Below are 20,763 nucleotides of genomic sequence, written 5' to 3' on the forward strand. Positions count from 1 at the left end.
CGCAACATAAAAAATGAGATATCGGAGATGGCCACTACAATTTCCAACTGAACGCTTGAATGCGTCAATCCTTCGACTCCAAATTCAGCTAGCCTTCATAAATTTTCTCTGGTTGTCAAGTTAATGTTACTAAATTCACACACATCTGAATAGCAGCAAACTTAGGCAGGGACCTGTATGAGGGTGTCCTGGTATAGGCTAGTTTTTATTTGTCCGTTGAGGGCGCTCTGGAATCTCCAGAAATATTTTGGAAATATGAATTCTCATTTCTGAAAATTAAGGCTGCAGCCCCCGATAGAAAAGTGATGTGACCCGCAACGAATGGAATACTGGAGTGCGGTGTGCGATGCACTGTGAACGATTGGAAGAGCACAGGTTTATTAACATATGAATGAGATTATACGCAGGCTATCTTACCTATGTGCATGTTGTTATTTTACCTTTGTACTGTCGATGATGTTACAAGCCCGTTAATAACACGCTCAACGCAGACAGGCAAGCGGTGTTCGGTCGTGCATGGTATAACACAAGGTCGAACCCACATACGTCGATCGACGGTGTTACCCGTCGCAACGCAATTTACGTGCTGGTGCCTGCAGGAAGCATTTATCTTATTCGACGACGAGCGGCGATCGCTCGGACGACACGACCGCCGGCGCGGCACACAGGCTGAGGACTAGCAGACGAAGAGGTGAGGGACCGGAATTCCAGACGTCTAAAATTGTAGTTTGTTTGTTGTCAACTTAGCTCTTTATATCTAGCGCTTAAAACGAGGCATTAGCCGAACACTTGAAGCACTTGGACCGACAATTGAAATACTTAACTCACAAACTCAGGCTATGCCACAGTGCTTCATTGTTCACTGTCCGTCTGTAGGGCTTGTTGAATCGGAGGCTTTTTATATGGCTGCCAAACACTGCGATGGGGTGACTGATTTGGGGTCCGCTGAGCAGAAAACATTCTTTGGGTCCAAGTCATTCTGATCTCATAATTGGACGGCACAATGCGTTGTACCATTTAAGAGTCGAATGGCCGTAGACACCGATCATGAATGCTAAACAACTAGCCAATTTGCAGCCGGGGTGCTTGTCTCGTAAAGGCACGCCATGTCCTCGTGTGAACTCGAGCAACTTGATAAGGCTTGCCCTATATACAGTCGTCACCAATTAGCAATATTTCATGTCTAGGGCTAAAACTTGATGTGAAACTCATACAACGGGCAAGGCAGAGTTTGGTCGGACAGAAACGCTGCACACCGAGCTTGGCGCACACGGGAATGGCAATGCAAGTGAGTTCTCCACGCCTGACTTGATACGGCAATACAGTCAATGGGGTTTTTGTAACACTTGTCTGCACCGGCTCGATAGCTCTTGTACCCGTGTCAATGAGGTGGTTGTATGCGCGCTCATACTTCAAACTCACGGTTTAAATCTGACAAATAGATGACGATAGGCGTCATATATTTCGTTTTCGACATAGTCAAGGCGCTAAACATGCTGCTGGCCTGTCTCGCTATGTATGCCAAGTCGAATATCTCACTCACCCAATTTTTCGATTTCTCGTTTGACACGGGTTGAAGGTCATCTGACCCTCCATAAGTCTTTTTCGGATTGGGCCAATGCAAGCGTCTATCCCCCCCCCCCCCCCCCCGTATATCCTTTTTCAACTGACATGAAGCCACAAAATTCCGAATATTTCACCCCGAGCCGACGTCAGTAAGAACAGGGCACTTTTTTTAAGTAAACGCATTGATTTACAGTATTGTTTGTTTACTCTGAAAACCTCTGCAGCTGTCTCCTGAATTTATCGCAACCACAGTCCCTCTATCCACTGTGTCGCAACCAATCTCGCAAAGCTGGTGGACCTTCTTTGCCAGTTTCTAAATCAGACCACGCAATTCTGGTAAAAAGACTTGATTATGTTCTCAGACTTCCCACCACCATGAAACGAGAACTGATCGAAGGAAGTGCCATTGAAAATAGCATAAAAGGGTCATGATACTTTCGTCGACCGGTGAATATCCGCTCCTATTCAGAGGCATATCTATGAGCCGGATGAAACGACAAAGCTGTCGATCTGCATATACCCGCTCAAATGACGAGACCGTCTACAAAATGATAGTTTTTTAATCGCTTGTTTAAATACAAATCCAGAAACACTGACAGAAACAACATTTCAAATGTACCGACTTTTTTTGAAAAACTTGGAAGGTTTGCTGTCAATGTATGTCACAAGTCAATGTCAAGTGCGATGGCATTTCGTCGACTGATGGAGCAGTTTGAAAGTCCGTGTGTCTGTCTATCTGTCTCTCTGACTGCCTGTTTGTCTGTCTACATATTTTAACGCATGCGTGTCAATGCCAAAATGAATGGATGGACAGTTCAAGAAAGTTCTTGTAGACATCATTTTCCCTTCGGATGTACGTATATTAAAACCTTTTTTATGCAAGGGTTACCCGTCAATCTTATATGAAAGCCCGGGCTTTATGTTCACATTGTCCTCTCCCGGCTTGAAAGTACTGCGTCCGTATAAGATGAAATTTCCCTCTTCTAAATGAAAGTTCAAAGGTTAGAAGTGTCCATTTCCGAAGAAGTATGGAGTCATACTGATAGTTTGGCACAGGAACTGTGAATAGTGCAGGCTCAATAACACGCACAGCGGTGTCAAGTTAACCCTTTGAGTGCTGTAATTTTTCGCACCAAAATTTCAGTGTAACATTTGATTTCATGAAAATTTCTGTAATTTTGTGGTAATTTTGGATCAAATGGACATAGCCTTTCAATGGCTACAATTTTTGACCAAAATTTTGGGTAAAATCTGGAAAAAATTGTCTAGATCTGAAAAATGTTGCTGGCTATGTTATATCCTATAAAGGCAACAATAGTTGACTTTGGCGCTCAAAGGGTAAACGACACAACAAGTGACATTTAGTAACAAACAAAATATAGGAAACATTAAGATAGAAGTACCCCAAAGCGTTAAAAGCGTTAAAATATGTAGAGACACACGCGCGGACTGTTGGAGTTTCAAAATACTTTATCAGTTCACGGAACGCCATCGCACTATGACATACATTGTACACTTATTGCAAATCTTCCCCCTTTTAAAGGTACTATGCGCCTCGAAAGTGAAAGACAAACTTTCGCTCAAAATTTTTAAAGGAAAACTTTAACCATTCGCTTTCAAAATCAAGAATAAAAATAGGAGGTCCCCATGCAAATTTTAGTACTAGAGAAACAAATTACCCAAGATTTACCTCAATATTTGAAATTCAAAATGGCCGCCAACCCTATGTTAACCCCTTGGAGAATGTTTTTAGTCCCCACGGACACCGTCCGAGGGGACTTATAGGTTTGGTCATGTCCGTGCGTGCGTCCGTGCGTCTGTCCCTCCGTTCACGCAGCACATATAACTCAGACATGCCCTAGTCAATTTCTTTCAAACTTTGCACAATGATAGTACCCTATCCCATACAGATGCACTTCGATTTGTTTCACAATGCGATCAAATTTGGCCGTGTTTTTTTTTATTTTTTATTTTATTTTATTTAATCTCGAACCAACAGGTTGCCCCAATAACAGGTTCGTTCGAAAATAAAAATATAATACAAAAACGAAAAGTATATAACAGTTACAACGTAAACAAACAGACAGGAGAATTCACGTAAGAAAAAACCAAAAAACAGCAATAATGCGAAAGATACACAGAAAAACATCCAGATAAAAGTAATTATTCAGAAAAAAGGATCTTACATAATCCATGACGAAAATTACTAAAGTTATTAAAAATATCTAAATTTGCTTTTTACAGATAGAATTAAAATATGTCTGAGATCGTGATAAAAATGAGTGTTTCAAGATATTCGTACGTGCTGACACTGGTCTAAAAAGAACAGCACGACGCAATGTAAAAGCAGGAACGTTAAAATGAATCTGTGCAAGAACATCTGGTACACTATAAACTGAGTGAAGGATTTTATAAGAAAAAGTGTCCAGAGGACTTTTTAGTTTACATCTCCATAGACTCCCATGTATAAGTCAGTTCTCCATAGACTCCCATGTATAAGGCCAAGAAAAATAAAAATTTAGTTTCTCATCGTATTCATATTGCAAAAAGGATGCAGTGACACAGTTTTTAGTCCCCACGGATGAAGTCCAGGGGGCTTATAGATTGGGTCATGTCCGTCCGTTCTTCCATCCGTTAGGCCATCCGTTAACGCAGATATCTCAGATATTTTGACAAAATGTCACGTGACCTCGGTGACCTTTGACCTCAAATATACATATTTGTCCATAACTCAGTAACCACAAGTGCTACACCCTTCATATATGGTATGATAGGACACCTTATGACGCCACATATTGTACCTCATTAATTATGTGCATATCTAATTTTGAGCGAGCCAATAGAGCTAGAAGTCTGATTTTTGGTATATAGGGATAACTTAGCAATAGAATTTTTTTGACAAAATGTCACGTGACCTCGGTGACCTTTGACCTCAAATATACATATTTGTCCATAACTCAGTAACCACAAGTGCTACACCCTTCATGTATGGTATGATGGGACACCTTATGACGCCACATATTGTATCTCATTAATTATGCGCATATCTAATTTTGAGCGAGCCAATAGAGCTAGAGGTCTGAGTTTTGGTATATAGGGATAACTTAGCAATACAATTTTTTTGACAAAATGTCACGTGACCTCAATGACCTTTGACCTGAAATATACATATTTGTCCATAACTCAGTAACCACAAGTGGTACACCCTTCTTATTTGGTATGATGGAAGACCTTATGACGCCACATACTGTACCTCATTAATTATGCCCATATCTTATTCTGAGCAAGCCAATAGAGCTGGATGTCTGATTTTTGGTATATAGGGATAACTATAGGATAGAATTTTTTGACAAAATGTCATGTGACTTTGATGACCTTTTACCTAAAATATACGTTTATGTCAATAAATAAGTAACAACAAGTGCTATGTCCTTTATATTTAGTAGGATGGGAGACCTTATGACAACACACGTTTTACCTCATTAATTATGCACATATCTAATTCTGGGCAAGCGAATAGAGCTAGAGGTCTGATTTTTGGCATATAGGGATTAATTAGCAATACAATTTGTTCAAAATGTCACGTGACTTCGATGACCTTTGACCTTGATTATACATATATATGCATAACTCAGTAACCACAAGTACTATACCCTCCAATTTTGATAGGATATTAGACCTTAAGATGTCACATCTTGTACCTCATTTATTATGCGTATATGCATTTCTTGGCTGGCCAATACAGCTAGAGGTCTGATCTTTTTCCCTGATTTAGAACCATAACTTAGACATGCCTAATGTGTTTCAAACTGGGAACAACGACATAGACCTATGTGCCCATAGATCTGAACATATACACTCCAGTGATACTTCTTCATGACCACATTTCCCTGCCCCATCAAGACTAATACTCCTATTACAAGTGGGGACTATGTCATTGTCAATGACTTGTTTTTCGAAAAACTGAAACGGTTAAAATTCACCTTACATCGAGAGCTTTAAAATGAACCCCAACAAGTGGTTCATCAGAAAAGAATTGTAAAAGTTTGAGAGTCTGCATATCTGTCCCCAGGTGCATTCTGCCTTAAGAAAGGAAATTTCAATCGGCTACTTCATGATTTGATCCTTTTCTGCAATTTTCAAGTTGTTCCTTGTCTTCACTATCTGCTGCAAAACAGTTTGTATTTTTTGGTTCTCAAAATGTCGGCGCTGTCGCTGACGAACGAAAGTGTTGGACTGAACTTCATGTATTAAACCTAGCACAGACTCCTGTCCTAAACGCGAACCGTGACGATTTTCGTCTGCCGCAGACTGAGACGATCGACACATCTTTTTTTCGTTGCTCGCTATGTTGTCATTGCTGTTGTTGACATTGTTGTTTTATAATGCAAGTGAATAGATCCCCAAAGATATTTTCGTTGAGCTGTGGATGTCGAGCCAAGTGTCGCGTCAATCACTCAAGGGAAAGGGACTGCAATTAGGGTGGAGAAATAATGTTTTTTTCATCAAGCGAGGTACCAGGAAGTTAGAATTTTTTATGTATTTTAAGCATGCGAATCATTGTCACGGGAAATTAGCAGGCGGTACGAGAGTAAAAATAGACATGTAAAACCATATTTAAACTTTGGCCACTATACCGAGATACTCGGTGACTCTAACATTACCTAACGAAGCTGTATTAGCTTACAGAATATCTAGAAATGATGCAATGAACATATCAAATTAAGTAGTGATGGATGTAAAGATGGGAATGCAGTCTATGGTCTAAATTGTGCTATAATTACGATAATTTTCAAGTTGAAATTTTCACTTATTTTTCCCCTTCTAACTCGTTTATTTATGCCCACCACCTGTCAGTTTCCACAGCAACGAGGAAAAAACATACGGCACGTGTATTGGCATTTAAGAACTAACCTAGAAAATCATGCAAGCATGTTACCGTGGCAACTTGACCACTCGTGCGTTCGTGACAGCATCTCCTAAAAATGTACTTTGAATTATGTAAATTATATCGCCACAATTCCATTTCGCTCTTGTGTTCGGCAATTCTTAGTGAAATCGATCGTTCCGAATTTAATTTCATTGTGTTGTCGTTGTTATCAAAACTCACACACGCTAACAGCTGTCGCAGTGAAATGTACATGTGTGACTTCCACAAAAAAAGCGAACAGTGTACACGATATAGTGTATGCAGGTCTTCCAACATTGCATATGATCACACACATATAGTGGTTGCGACCTTCACAGTAGCGTACGTACCTGAATATCTCGGGCAAAAAAATGCAAATTTTGAAACGCAAAATTAGCATAATCAGTCGGATCAGTATTTTGTTTTTAATATAGTATAAATAGATGAGTAACGGCCTTCTTTCTCTACCGTACCCCTGTCTGTGTGTATGTGCATGTCCCCGTCTTACTCCCCACCCCTAAAACCATGTTCAGATTTTGACTGTGAGATCCTACAGTTAGTGCGACAGGATACGATACTAAAATGGTCAGATGTTTGGACCTAAAATTATGATTCCATTTAAACATTTTGACCGAACCACTTTCTAATATAAAGAAATATCGGAAAATATTGTGACCCGGCTGTGAACGTTTATTACGCAAACAATCATTTAAAGTCAGAATACTATGATCATAGTAGAATGGTTGGTGCAACAGGCTCCATGGCTTGCCTTGAACAAAGAATGGGCTATAGATTTTGCTTTCGATTCTACGTTTCCATTTGAAGATAATTTCACAGAAAAATAATAATGCATGTTTTTCATTAACCGACATGTGATTGCTTGATAGTATTTTAATAATTGAAATAGAAAAATGTTAGAAAGATAATTGCAATAGTCTTAATTAAATATATCAGATGCTGGGTAACTGATATACAGTACGGTGATTCATGCTGCCTGGTTGACATGAATACTGATATTTTTCAGAAAAAGTGAGAAGTGGCGGGAAATCTGCGATAAAAATATTAAAAAATAAAAATATAAAATTACGCAGTGATGAAATCTATGGGTACGCTATAATTCGCGCCACTCTTAAAAAGCCAGCGTACGGTCCACGCACGTATTCACCGTACAATGGCATCTATAACCAATTTTACGGCTTTATTGATGGAAATGTCGCTCAAATAACACTGGCAGGTTTATGATCGCTCTCCCTCTCACTGAAACTACATTCAATTCTGTTCAATACTGTCGCCGCAGAGACTGCTCACCGTGTTCAACTCAAAAGACACTGACGCGCCGTGGCAGTGCGCGATTCTCTGGCTCAGCGGCACGTCGGTCAATTCCACACAGAGATCTAGATTGCTAAAGGCCATCAATGTTATTTAATCACACACATGATATAAAATCAAATCTTCATAAAATGGAATTGTCTACCAAAGATGTAATGGCCTTCATAGCGATATATATTATATTGACTCAGTCTTAACCTATAATACCAACTGGCAGGTATACGAAAATAAAAAAAACACGGTTGGAACTAATTTGGGATATTTTGATTTGCACAAGGTTTCAAAAATTGAACAACTTGAAAATTTGAATGTTAAATATGACACCATATTTTGAGACCTTTTTAAAAATTCTATTCAAAAAATGCAATATTGTGCGCATGCTACGAGTAAAAACAAATGTATGAGACTATTAGATCCACTATCGCTCAAAACATATGGCCAATATTAATAACTTCATGAAAATATGTGAACTTCGATATATTTTCTTGGTCACCAAAATATTGGCACGAATATCAGTTTGTTGTTTTGCCTCAACCAACATACGTTTTTCGATCTATTGACAGTGTTTTCAGTCAGTCAAGGTTATTTTGAAATTTTCCTGACTCACTTTAGCATTTATTGTGCCTAAAACTAACGAGAAAGTAAGGAACATATCATAAAAATCCCTAACTCGTCTATCATCAATTCCAAAGTTTTTTTTTTCAGTTGGTATCGTTTCAAAATAACATTTATACACACACAAAACGTTTCCATAGAAGTGAATGAAGTTATGTGTTGTGAAATTGATCGATGAAAACCATATTTCCGGGGTTTTTTGCACAATTATATCGATTTGTGAAATTAAAAGTGTAAAGACTTCCATTTCATGACACTTGCCTTATTAGTCCCATCAAATTGTAGTCTCAATTTAGTTCAAATAGGATAGGCACGCCGGTATCCCTGTTAAAAAGTACCGAAGGCCCCCCCAAAAAATATCAATGTATTGTCAAAATACGAAGATGAAATAAGGTTTCATCGAACAAATGCAGAGGCCAAGTGAACGAAAGATGTCGCACTTAATCGGATTTAGATAAACATGAAAAGGCTTTTTACGCATTGTTCGCTTGATCCTTGTATTGGAAAATATAAACAAGATAATTAAATAATAAAATAATTAATCATGAAAATGTTAAGTTATAAACTGTTATAAACTACATTTGTAGCTAAACGTTTCTGCAGTTTTGGCTTGCCGTCCGACCAAGTTTACGCATTTTTATCAACCGTTCATTTTTGTAGCAGACGACTATTTCTTTCTGCACATGCGCACAAACGTTAGTAGGCGACGCCGGCACCTTATTTCACTCGATTGCTTGTATTGACTATTGAGAGAGAGAGAGAGAGAGAGAGAGAGAGAGAGAGAGAGAGAGAGAGAGAGAGAGAGAGAGAGAGAGAGAGAGAGAGAGAGAGAGAGAGAGAGAGAGAGAGGGCGTGTGAGCAAGAAGAGATAGATTACAATTCAAAACGCTGAGCCAGCCCTAAAACGGCATACTGTTTAAGTCACTATTTTCACATTTCAAAATAGCAGAAACTCGAGCAAGGAGATATAAGTGGATATTAGCTTGTCATCATGGCATAAAGGAAATAGCGGAAGTAGTGAAAAATATGATAAGATTAGATTTTTGAGATTGTCAGCACTAATGCTCAACGGGAATAGGGGCTTCCCAGTCACGTGGCGTAATCGCGACCCTTGTTTCAATATCACCCTGAACTACCTCGTCGTTGATATTATCGATTACGAGTTACTGTCCAGCTACTGTGCAAGATTTCAAGACATACCGTACGTCGGCCTGGCACGACCCTTCAACTATTGAAAAGACTACAGATTATGTTCATCACTATCGGTAGTTCGACAAGCGCCGGCCTGACAGAAAAAAAAGCCACCTGATGTTTTGACAACATTAACGAATCGCGGTGACGTCTGACAAATTTTATTGGAATTTTTCACACATGGATTTCAATCTGTCTGGATGTAATCACAGTATGATAGTCTGATAAAAATGTGTCGAAATATTTGAAGCAGACAACTGTGACGTCACACAGTGAAACATTCCGGCCCCTATAAACGATACCAGCAAAGAGATGTTCCATACGTTTCGTTCTAATATCATTCAACGAAACAAGTGTAGGTAAAATAATCACTTTAATGCAAAGCCATAGGGACAGAAAATGAGGTAAATTTACATCGTCTACACAACAGGAAAAATTTAACTATTACTAACGACGATTTAATAACTGCCGGTAGCTTTTCAAACTCTCTTCAAATAAAGCGTGACCGAACATCCAAGCTTTAGCTAGTAGGGTGGTGTCCGTATATTCCAGAGTTTAACTAATGGCATGAAATGAAACCTTTTAGACACGTATATAAGTTATCAAACACCAAAGTGTGAGTGATGCACATTTTAATTCTGTAAAAAGAATTGACTTCGTCATTTTCGCGTTTCCTGCATCACGCTTACAGAGAAGTCATGAAAAACGTTGTTATAAAGGTAGATCAGCACAATGCGATCTCAATGTGGTTTTCTAGAATTTTTCTAGGATGCCACGTTGTTTTAGCTGTCGTAAGTGTCATTGCAATATAAAATAATTCGTTATTCCATATCATATTAAAATATCAAATCATTCATTTTCTTTCAAATCAGAAAACGCCATTATGAGTACCTTAATTACGCTTTTAGAGCGAAATCAAATATGGCCATTGCAAGCCACAAATGCATCACTGTGACATTGCAATAAATGTCAATGTCATCTGAAGTGGTCATAAACGTCACATAGTGACAATGGGTCAAAGTTCTTATATCTACCTCTGTGTAATGTGCTTCTCCTTTCATGAGGTAGCAACTGGAGCGTTGAGATTAACAGTTCGTTTCAGTTTAAATTTTGCAAGGGTATCATGCAATGCAGTTTTGCGCTGTGTTGGAGAACATGTATTTGTGTAACACAAAAGAGCGCGTTTCAATGATAACAGATGTGTGATATTCCTGACATTATTTGATTTCATCTAAATCGTTACGATTTGGGGGAATCGTGACCCAGATCATCGGCTGAAAGGCGAATACAAGTTTTTCGAAATTATTTTGAGGTGTTAATCAATTGCAGGTGGCAACACTCAGTGAACATACCTGAAATCAGGGGCGTTGGCTGTGATGTTTGTAAATGACACAGAACTCGTCAATATTGAGACATCACAACATTGTAAGACTAAGTAATTTGTCCATGTAAAAACCAGGTATAAAGTATTTATATCTCTTTAGAATGAAATTGATCAGCAATATCATTCCTGCGTTACGAATGTTGAAATGAACAAACCAAAAAGAATGAGCCGCCTTACATTCATTAAACGGTAATATACCGGACCGTGGGCGTACAATAGGAGATTACTAATGACGCATTATGTCCATTGAAGCAGAACTTAATCCATGAACGTTATACAAAAATATGGAAATAGCCGAATGCGTGTATACAAAGTGAACACTCGTTTCATCATTGTTATGTACATTTTGAGATAGAATGCGCCTGGGGGACAGATATTCCGTCTCTCAATTATTAATATTCTTTACTGATCTACCACTTGCGGGCGCTCATTTTAAAGCCATTGGAGTAAGATAAATTGTAAGCGTCTTTTTTGTCGAAAATTTAGAATTTATCTTCCTTTATAGAGTTAAGACAGGGATGGTGGCCATTTTGAATTTCTAATATCGGTAAATGCCATATAACTTGTTTTTCGAGTTCAAAACTTTGCATAGCGTTGCGTGATATTTATTTTTAATTTGGTAAGAATATGGTTGAAAATTTCATTCAGGAAAGTTTACGGAAAAATTTAACTCTTTCACTTTCGAGGCGCGTTGTACCTTAATTTTAGACTGCATCAGAACACATATTGTCATTCATAAACATGTTTGTATATTGTACTTCGCACTTTTGCTCAGCTCAATAAAAATCCGTTCAGGTTTTGTAAATTTCTGTGAACATGGAACATCTCACGACCAAATGACCCTCAGTATAGTCATCTTAGACAGTTACTGCCATTGCGAAATAAATAGACTTCCATATAAACTCAAAAGTTCATTGTCCATCTGTAAATTTTGAAAGAAATCTTTCAAAGTCCGTCTGGGTAACAGTTTTGGGCATGCAAAATTTCGTTTATTTTTCATAGTATTTTGTGCATAGTATTTTGTGTCACGTTTAGAAATATCGATGTAATGCCTTGGGACATAACAAAGCGGCCGACGGGCGGCCATATTGGATTGTATCAACATGTTTGTGTGATAACTAAGCAACAGAATAAGCGCGCAGTCTGGTTCATAACACCCAGGACGATTGGAAGTTCTGCGCTGCAATCTAGTATGTGATATTTTTAAAAAATTATTATCTTACTCAATATGATACAGCAGGTTACGAGTAAGCGTACGAGTTCTAATTCCATGAAAACAGCATTGCATTACTACGCATGTCTCTATCTCTTTACATCCATCTAATTCAATTTGCATAATTAGTGACTTCTCTGTTACAGTAATTTTTATAACGTGGACGCCAAAAGCTAATCATGTAATATGAAGAACGTGAAATTGCCTCTGAAACGTCATTGGTAATGGTGCATAACGACATTGTACAACCATACACAAACACACCATTGTATAGTTTGACTGACGTGGACAGGATCTGATCATTCAAGGCGAAATAGCAATCTTGATTCGTCAACTTTCATTGACGCTAACTGCGGTAGCATTTACAGTGGTTAGACTGAAATAACCGAGTCGATAATTTCATGAATGCTGGAATCGTACCTGATATGATGTATCCCGATGATCCGGAATTTAATATCATGGAATTTAAGTAACTCTCATTTCTTGAGTGATTGGTAACTTGATGAAAATTATGGCGATGGTGATTAGTACTTAAGTTACTGCAATGGTAAATAGATTTAAAAATATATATATTTAACCATGTCCAATTATCGATAAAACGTTTTGAAAAGAAAAGGGGTTACATATGACTTGCTAATTATCACATGCATTTCGGTCACAGCAGATTTTGAAGTCTTTGCTCAATTATACTAGAACACATGGGGCTTCCCTTCGCTATCTTATACCTTTAGGCTGTTATATCTTCTCTTGTAAATAATGAGTTCAGTGTTTTCAGCTGTGATGTGTGCGAGCTCATGCCTGTTGTTTTGTAAATTTGAGTTTCTTTGTGATATGTAGCGTGCTTACATGGATTAGTTTACTATGTTCGCGCTAACGTTACTTCGTATTACATACGAAATGACCACTAAAATCCCACGTAATAAGTTGAGCATAATATAAATTTTCGCAGTGTTTTAATCTAGGGCAAGTTAAAATATATTTGCCTTGTAAGCATGTGATAAACTCCTTCCTCCCATATCAATTTATGTTCCCATAATTGTTTTGAACTTGGAGATTGTGCTGTACAATAGTCTATACCTTTTCAAATCCGACGTCGTCATCAATGGACTTAATTATATCAAATTTTACCTATTACTAGACCTCTGATAAGAAAGGTAATGGAATTCTATAATAGATTGAGATAGACTAATCTTTTCAATTATCTGTGTCATTTTTTCATCTAACCTTCATTTAAACTGAACTCTTATCAACTATCTAAAATAAAATGAAATCTCAATGAATAAAGAACGCGGTGCATGAAAGTTGTATTAATAATGAATGGCTCGCTGATGGACTTTGCTGACCGTTCAAGCACAGAAAATGATTAGTTGGTTTAATTAATATCACCTTTAGCGATAAGCACCGATACTCAGAGTTTTTCCATGACTTAAGCACCTCAGTGCAGAATAATAACGGTTTCGCCATATGTATTTAAGCAATTAACCAAACCAAACACGGTATACTACGAGATTTTGACCAGTTCGTGACAATATACACTCGCTCTCGCCCGTGCATATATGTCATGAACTGGTCAAAATCGACTGGTATGTCGTCGCTAGGTGTGGTTTATTGCTATTATATCATAACAGTATATTGACATTCTGTCGTGGAACATCACGGGATTTTGGCTCTTGCCGAGAGCTTTCTCGGGTGCCAACTGTGCTATATCGCGAATATAGCACGGTTATTTTCACACCTCGACCAATCAGATCGCTGTATTTGTGACACCAATATACTGCTATGATATAATATATTAATCTTCGGCGGCATTAAGATTGATTGACACTTTCATTAATAACAAAGTTTCTACTAGGCTTATATTACCTTTTCATAAGGAAAAGGGAATCTAATTCTCGATCGATAGAAGCTGCAAATAGTTAAATTTACATTCAAAGAGAAAAAAAGCAAAACATAGAATACATACATACATACATACATACATACATACATACATACATACATACATACATACATACATACATACATACATACATACATACATACATACATACATACATACATACATACATACATACATACATACATACATACATACATACATACATACATACATACATACATACATACATACATACATACATACATACATACATACATACATACATACATACATACATACATACATACATAGTTGGCTGAGCAATAAATGAGAACACGAGAGAAAAAGAAATGAGTCATGTACGTAGGAGGATAAGAAAGATTTGAACCCCAAGGCACTCAGAACACATTTATGCATACAATATTAACAGGGTAAACTTCTACTCAGGATGCTTTGATCAAAATGTCAAATGACAGGTAATATAAATTAGGTTTTACAAAATTGTTAGTGATAAATATGGCCAGGTCGACTTGCTCTGACAGATCGAAACTATTTCATAATATGACAAATGTTACTTTAACCTTGTTAAAATTTAATTAATCCTACACACAGATCCTAAGCCCATCGAGGGAAATCGAATACGGCAGCAGCACTGCCCACACAAAGATTTTTTGGCAAATAAAGTAATCCATAATTAATAAATCGAAAATTACTTTTATTGTGGAAGTGATTAGTATTTGTCTCCACAGGTCGGACATGCTCATCATAACGATGGCATAATCTTCAGACAGCTGATTAGCGAATTCTCTGTAATTTAACTCTTTCTTATCTTGCAGGTTATTTGCAATGCTAACGTCCAAGTTTTACAGCTGTTGTGAAAGCAGACCTCTTTGATGTGACACAGCATACTAGTAATCAGAATGGGGGACGTTACAGCGTGACCGACGGAAGTGACGGCGTTGCTGGCGGAAGTGACGTCGCGACGCCATCTTTGAAATGCGGAAACGTCGGCATAGTACTGGACTGGCCTTCATCGTCAAGATATGCATCCTCATGACCGTGTCTCTGACGTTCTTATTGTATCTCACAACTGACAAGGAATATGGTGATACAAAGGCACATGACGAGATGTTGGATTGGGAAGAATACTTCAAAAAAGTGCAAAAAATGACAAAGCCGCCATCTCCTGAAATTCTTGAAAAACTGAAGGAAGGGATGTTGAGGCTCGGTGGCGATCATGAAAAGGTGCTTTACATAAAGTTTGCGGAAAACAGCATCAGAAAACAGATGGAAAACCGCACCAAAAACGATCATGTTGGGAGCAGAATTGGGGAGCATTCGAAAGTCATCATGAAAGAGGCACATGTAGAAATACAGAAAGAAAAGGCCCCTAAGAAAATTATGAATCCTATTGATGCTGACAGACAAACTACAAATAAGAATGCAAACAACACAAATGAGAAGACAAATCAAGTGAACTCAAAAAGAAAGAAGATTGTCCGGAATAACATTCTACCTCGAAGTCTTGAATATCCTAAAAATCCTTTATCCAGAAATTCCGAGGGCGAAGTTGAAAATGTGGAAGAGGTTTATGAAATTGGTGCCAATCAAAATAGACAATTCTTGCAAGTGAACAAAATGACATTCTCATCCTTAAATCGTGACGACCAGATGGGCAATCCATCTGGAAACGCCGGCCAAACGTTTTCTGATAATGGCGTTACGAAAATCATCCCAGCACGGAAGAAGAGGATTTCCAACGAAGATGGGATAAAAAAATATGGACGAACCCAAACTTTCCAAGACATAGGTTTACAGTCGAACTCAAAAGCACATAGATCGAACGTTACCCTAAGAAATGTAAGTGAAAGCGATGAAATCACGTTTGTGTTTCCTTTTGAATCGTATGATGCTAATAGTTCAGTTGACTTAAGAACCGATTCAAGCCAAATTTCGGGAGGAGCTCTTAAGCTAATTCCAGAAGATGCCGGGTACAGTGACATGCAGATCTCAAGAATATCGGAAAGAGAAGAAGTGCCTATCATCGCAGATAACATTTACTGGTCAAGTTTTGTTGAAGATCACTTCAAAACAGGTAAATTATGTTTAACACTATTGGAACGCCTAATTTTAGATAGTTGGATAATGAATGAAAGTCAATGTAATCTGCAATTATAAGTTCATCTGCTTCTCTTTTGAAGCTAAACACTTGTTTTATGAGTATTGTGTAACATTGCAACATTTAGCCATAGGGCATCTGACAATTTGAGAAATTTGAAAAAAATGAAGATCCAATTATCCCAAATTAGTACCAATCATGTTGTTTACAGTCAGTAATTGTAAATACGATTGGAACTAACTTTGGATAATTGGATCTTCATATTTTTCATATTTCTGAAAAGTGTTAGGTGCCCTACAGCTGAATGTTGCAATATTACAAATTACTCATAAAAACAAGGGTATAACTTAAAAAGAAAAGCAGATGAGCTTACATTTGAAGATAAAATCGACATTACTTAACCATCCAATTATCCCAAATTAGTTCCAATTGTGTTTGTAGAAGTCCCTGTACCAAGTGGCTGCCTTTCAACACAGCGACAGAAGTACAGGCCATTTCTGAAACGTTTTGATAACATTACCTCAATATTAGTGATATTATTCTATTACCAATGACATCACACCGAGCACAAAAAGATCATTTATATATGAAATCAGCTCTGTCCTGTCATAAGAAGCAGATCTTTTCTCACTCGAGTCAAAATATTTGTGTGAATCAGAATATGTGTTAACCTCAAGAATTCCAATGCGGGCACATACGCTGGTTGCATGCATGCAGATGAGTGTCAGTTATCTAAAATCACCCTTAAAATTAATCCGAGTCTGAGATCGTGACCGTTTGACGTCAAAGCTCACGTAGGAGGCATTTATATTTATTTTAGTCGCATTCTAGTGGTTATTTAGAAACTCTATTAGTTGTTCAATGCACACGCTAAGACAGTTATTTACATTGGTCTTAAGCTTTTCTCCATTTTACATACGCTTTGCTTTATAAACGACATTTATATATCTAATTGTATAAGCTTAAAACGTGCCATATTTTAGAGCTTTTTTGACACGCCTGTGCCTCATATATAACTTCATAACATTTGCCTGTTTTTTTCAAAAAAATGCTTTAGTGTCTTCATGTACTTGTTACCTTTACATATCATAAATAAATCTTTCGCTGTCGGCGTGTAAGTAAACAAGATGGATTTGTTTATTTGACTCTTCCAGGTCTGAGCGAAGACGAAATTACAACGTGGTCGTCGAGAGCGCGCCACCTAGTGGTGACTCAGATGCGAAATCCTGATTGGAAGACATGCGGAAGGCCATTGAATCAGTTCATAGTCATGAAGGACGGCAGCAGAATGTGCGCTAGATATAGACACCCACATACAGAATTTGTTCAAGGTAATTGAAATAAAGCATTGCATATAGTCAATGAACTCAACATAATTTTAATCGTCTGATGTACGAAACACTAATGCCAATATCCTACGAAGCTGTGTATGATTTCCGGTCGTTTTAATGACATTGAAACGACAGACTATTTTGAGAATTATTGTTAATATGTTTTCTTTCAGGAGAAGTCTACTCTTTCTATCTGGCGAGATTACTCGGCATAACTCATGTTCCGGCTGTGTTCTATCTATGGTCAATTCTACGTCAAGACAATGGCGGAAGCAGACAAAAAGAATTAAAGAAGCGAAGTGGGAAGAAGGGACGCTGGTTGCGTTAATACAGTGGATAGACAATCTCGACAGGTAGGTCGGTAGTGAGTGGTATGTTTGATCTTAAGTGAAGTAAGTAAGTAGGTAAGTAAGTAAGTAAGTAAGTAAGTAAGTAAGTAAGTAAGTAAGTAAGTAAGTGAATCAGTCAGTCAGTCAGTCAGTCAGTCATCATCATCAGTCAGTCAGTCAGTCAGTCAGTCAGTCAGTCAGTCAGTCAGTATGTATGTATGTATGTATGTATGTATGTATGTATGTATGTATGTATGTATGTATGTATGTATGTATGTATGTATGTATGTATGTATGTATGATGTATGTATGTATGTATGTATGTATGTATGTATGTATGTATGTATGTATGTATGTATGTATGTATGTATGTATGTATGTATGTATGTATGTATGTATGTATGTATGTATGTATGTATGTATGTATGTATGTATGTATGTATGTATGTATGTATGTATGTGTATGTATGTATGTATGTATGTATGTATGTATGTATGTATGTATGTATGTATGTATGTATGTATCTATGTATGTATCTATGTATGTATCTATGTATATGTATGTAGCAGTTTATAATTATGTTGATAAGCGCCGATACTTAAGTCATGGGAAATGTATGCACGATTCTGGACCAGTAAACATTTCTGCTGGCATTTGTACATCAGGGAGACTCCCTGATAAGCTTAAGATTTATCAGCAAGGCAATTCCAGAAAAAAATGTCACGACATCGATGGATTTATTAAAATGCAAATGTGAGGTTATGTGGAAACAGATATGGCCATCCTTTGTATTACGCGTGCGTGAGTAACTGGTATTTGCCTATCTCGAAATGCAAGCATTTATTTTTGGTAGATGAAAGAAACCGAACAAGGATTGTTAAAACGAAATGAGATAATAAGCTCTTCGAAATACACAGTCTGTGATTACATCAGGTATTTTCATGAATATGTTTCTTTTGCATGTTGTATCCAGGGGTAAGTTGCCGGAAATCTTCTTACAAGGCGACGGGAGCGTTTTTCCTGAGAGCGAGGCGCTCCGAAAATTAAATATGCCGGAGATTGTCGAAGTAATGCAGTGGACTGATCTTATCATTTTTGATTACATCACGGGAAATTACGATAGGTAAATGACGTCACTTGCTTTTACTCTCAAACGCCTGAAAAATGCACACGTCGCAAAAGCAAGAGTTACCTTTCAGTAATTTACACTGAACCGAGTCAGGGCTTATGAATTTGTTACAATCAAACTCTGGTCAGTCTTTTTAAGACGTCTATACCCCCCCCCCCCCGAATATGTTTTACAAAAACAGCTACGCATTTTATTTTGAGCACTTTTATATAACCAATGTCTCCTAAACTAAGAATATTTTTTATACCTTCAAAGAATTGCTAGCAACCAGGACGCTGCCGAAAAAGAGCACATCCCTGAAATACTGGCCGACAACATACACAACTTGAGGAGAGACAAACAAACAAACACAATATGGCTGATCGACAACGAAAGTGGTTTTCTTGATGGCTACGAACTAATGCGAAATCCCAAGAAAAGTGCCGAGGCGAAGAGATTCATCTCTTTCCACAAACAGATGCTGAATTCAATTTGTATTTTTCGGAAGTCGACGATCCGGAATTTGAACAAGCTTCATTTCCATGGCAACCCGGCAGAGATGTTGTTATCCGAGGTCCATAGGCATGAACCTCTATCAGACTTTTTGCCCAAAATTCCGGAGAAATTAAAATTTCATGAAACGATGAAAAGCAGGATATCGGACGTGTATGACAGAGTCCAGCTTTGCAAGAGAAGATTCAGGCGGAGTGAATAATTGTCACCTGTTGCGGCGAATGGTCAGAATTACCAAAACACTGTATTCTGTGCATTGTCTTAAGAATAGTCATAGACTGGACAACCATCAAAACGTTCCACGTCATAGATCGACTCTGTACCGTAAAACAGAATGTGTTGCATCGGTTTGAGACAAAAGGCAAACGAAGCAATATTCTTTTGCATCAAGTTTCCTCAATGTCATGAGATGAACATTGCGATTATTTAATACCCGAGTCCCTTGCAATACTAACAAGTTTCTCGAAAAGACCTTAATATTTCATGACTGCGGTTGATTGAGCCTCCCACTCTCCAAACCCACATTTTGAAGTAACGCGCCGCTATTTTCCTCAGCTCTTATAGCACTTTAAAGGAGTAATGTACTGTTTAATGTGAAAACCCTGCTGTTTGTTCTTTAAAAGACAAATAATTTAAATGAAGCGGTGAATGGAACTTGAAGAAAGGGTCTTACATTCTTTCAATTTATGTAACTGAGTTCACCACCACACAAATCGGCAACATGAATTGGAACATTAAATGTGCAATATTTAAAGAAAACAGTTCATACACGCGTATTGCATTATAACGATATGAAGAAACATGATTTATTTAAATGTGACAATAACGTTTGACACCAAGTTAACCACGAAGTCACCAACAATCGCCACATTGCATCGTAGTTCTTCGCAACAGTTCGTAATTTCAGGATAAACACGTACCAGAAGCCCGTTGAACCTGACTCTAAAAATAGAATTAACACGATTGGAACTTTTTGGTGATAATTGGATCTTTTAATTGTTGAAATTTATCAAAGAGGTAGGTGCCCTATAGCTGAAAATTTGCAATATTACAAATTACCCATAAAAATAAGTGTACATGCATTGCAGAAAAAGAACGGCAGACGAGCTTTTATTTGCACATTGAACCAACAATACAACACTATCCAATTATCCCAAATTAGTTCCAATCGTGTGGATTACACCAAGAATTTAGAATAAACCCACTTACACTATTATTATTTTCAAGATTTTTACACATAGCTTGGTCAAGAAACATTATATTCAACGGTCACAAT

General features: G+C 37.7%; 2 protein-coding genes across 2 annotated transcripts; both read left to right on the top strand.

Annotated features, from left to right (window-relative positions):
- The first annotated feature begins 379 nt into the window (after positions 1-379).
- Positions 380-20,422, top strand: LOC139134935 (uncharacterized). Its single transcript, XM_070702040.1, has 6 exons — positions 380-691; positions 14,923-16,181; positions 17,360-17,536; positions 17,710-17,889; positions 18,840-18,989; positions 19,251-20,422. Exons 2-4 carry the CDS (start codon positions 15,083-15,085, stop codon positions 17,862-17,864), a joined length of 1,431 nt encoding a protein of 476 aa, XP_070558141.1. The 5' UTR covers positions 380-691; positions 14,923-15,082; the 3' UTR covers positions 17,865-17,889; positions 18,840-18,989; positions 19,251-20,422.
- On the top strand, positions 18,916-19,689 carry LOC139143911 (four-jointed box protein 1-like). The gene is made up of 2 exons (XM_070714519.1): positions 18,916-18,989; positions 19,251-19,689. Exons 1-2 carry the CDS (start codon positions 18,916-18,918, stop codon positions 19,687-19,689), a joined length of 513 nt encoding a protein of 170 aa, XP_070570620.1.
- Positions 20,423-20,763: the final 341 nt, after the last annotated feature.

The sequence above is a fragment of the Ptychodera flava genome, chromosome 1 (assembly GCF_041260155.1).
Source record: "Ptychodera flava strain L36383 chromosome 1, AS_Pfla_20210202, whole genome shotgun sequence".
Taxonomy (NCBI): domain Eukaryota; kingdom Metazoa; phylum Hemichordata; class Enteropneusta; family Ptychoderidae; genus Ptychodera; species Ptychodera flava.

Excerpts from the sequence above, each read along its gene's own strand:
- LOC139134935 (XM_070702040.1), top strand. The coding sequence starts at position 15,083 with ATGCGGAAACGTCGGCATAGTACTGGACTGGCCTTCATCGTCAAGATA. Across the intron at positions 16,182-17,359 it reads TGAAGATCACTTCAAAACAG|GTCTGAGCGAAGACGAAATT; the intron begins GTAAATTATGTT and ends TGACTCTTCCAG. Across the intron at positions 17,537-17,709 it reads ACATACAGAATTTGTTCAAG|GAGAAGTCTACTCTTTCTAT; the intron begins GTAATTGAAATA and ends GTTTTCTTTCAG.
- LOC139143911 (XM_070714519.1), top strand. The coding sequence starts at position 18,916 with ATGCCGGAGATTGTCGAAGTAATGCAGTGGACTGATCTTATCATTTTT. Across the intron at positions 18,990-19,250 it reads ATCACGGGAAATTACGATAG|AATTGCTAGCAACCAGGACG; the intron begins GTAAATGACGTC and ends ATACCTTCAAAG.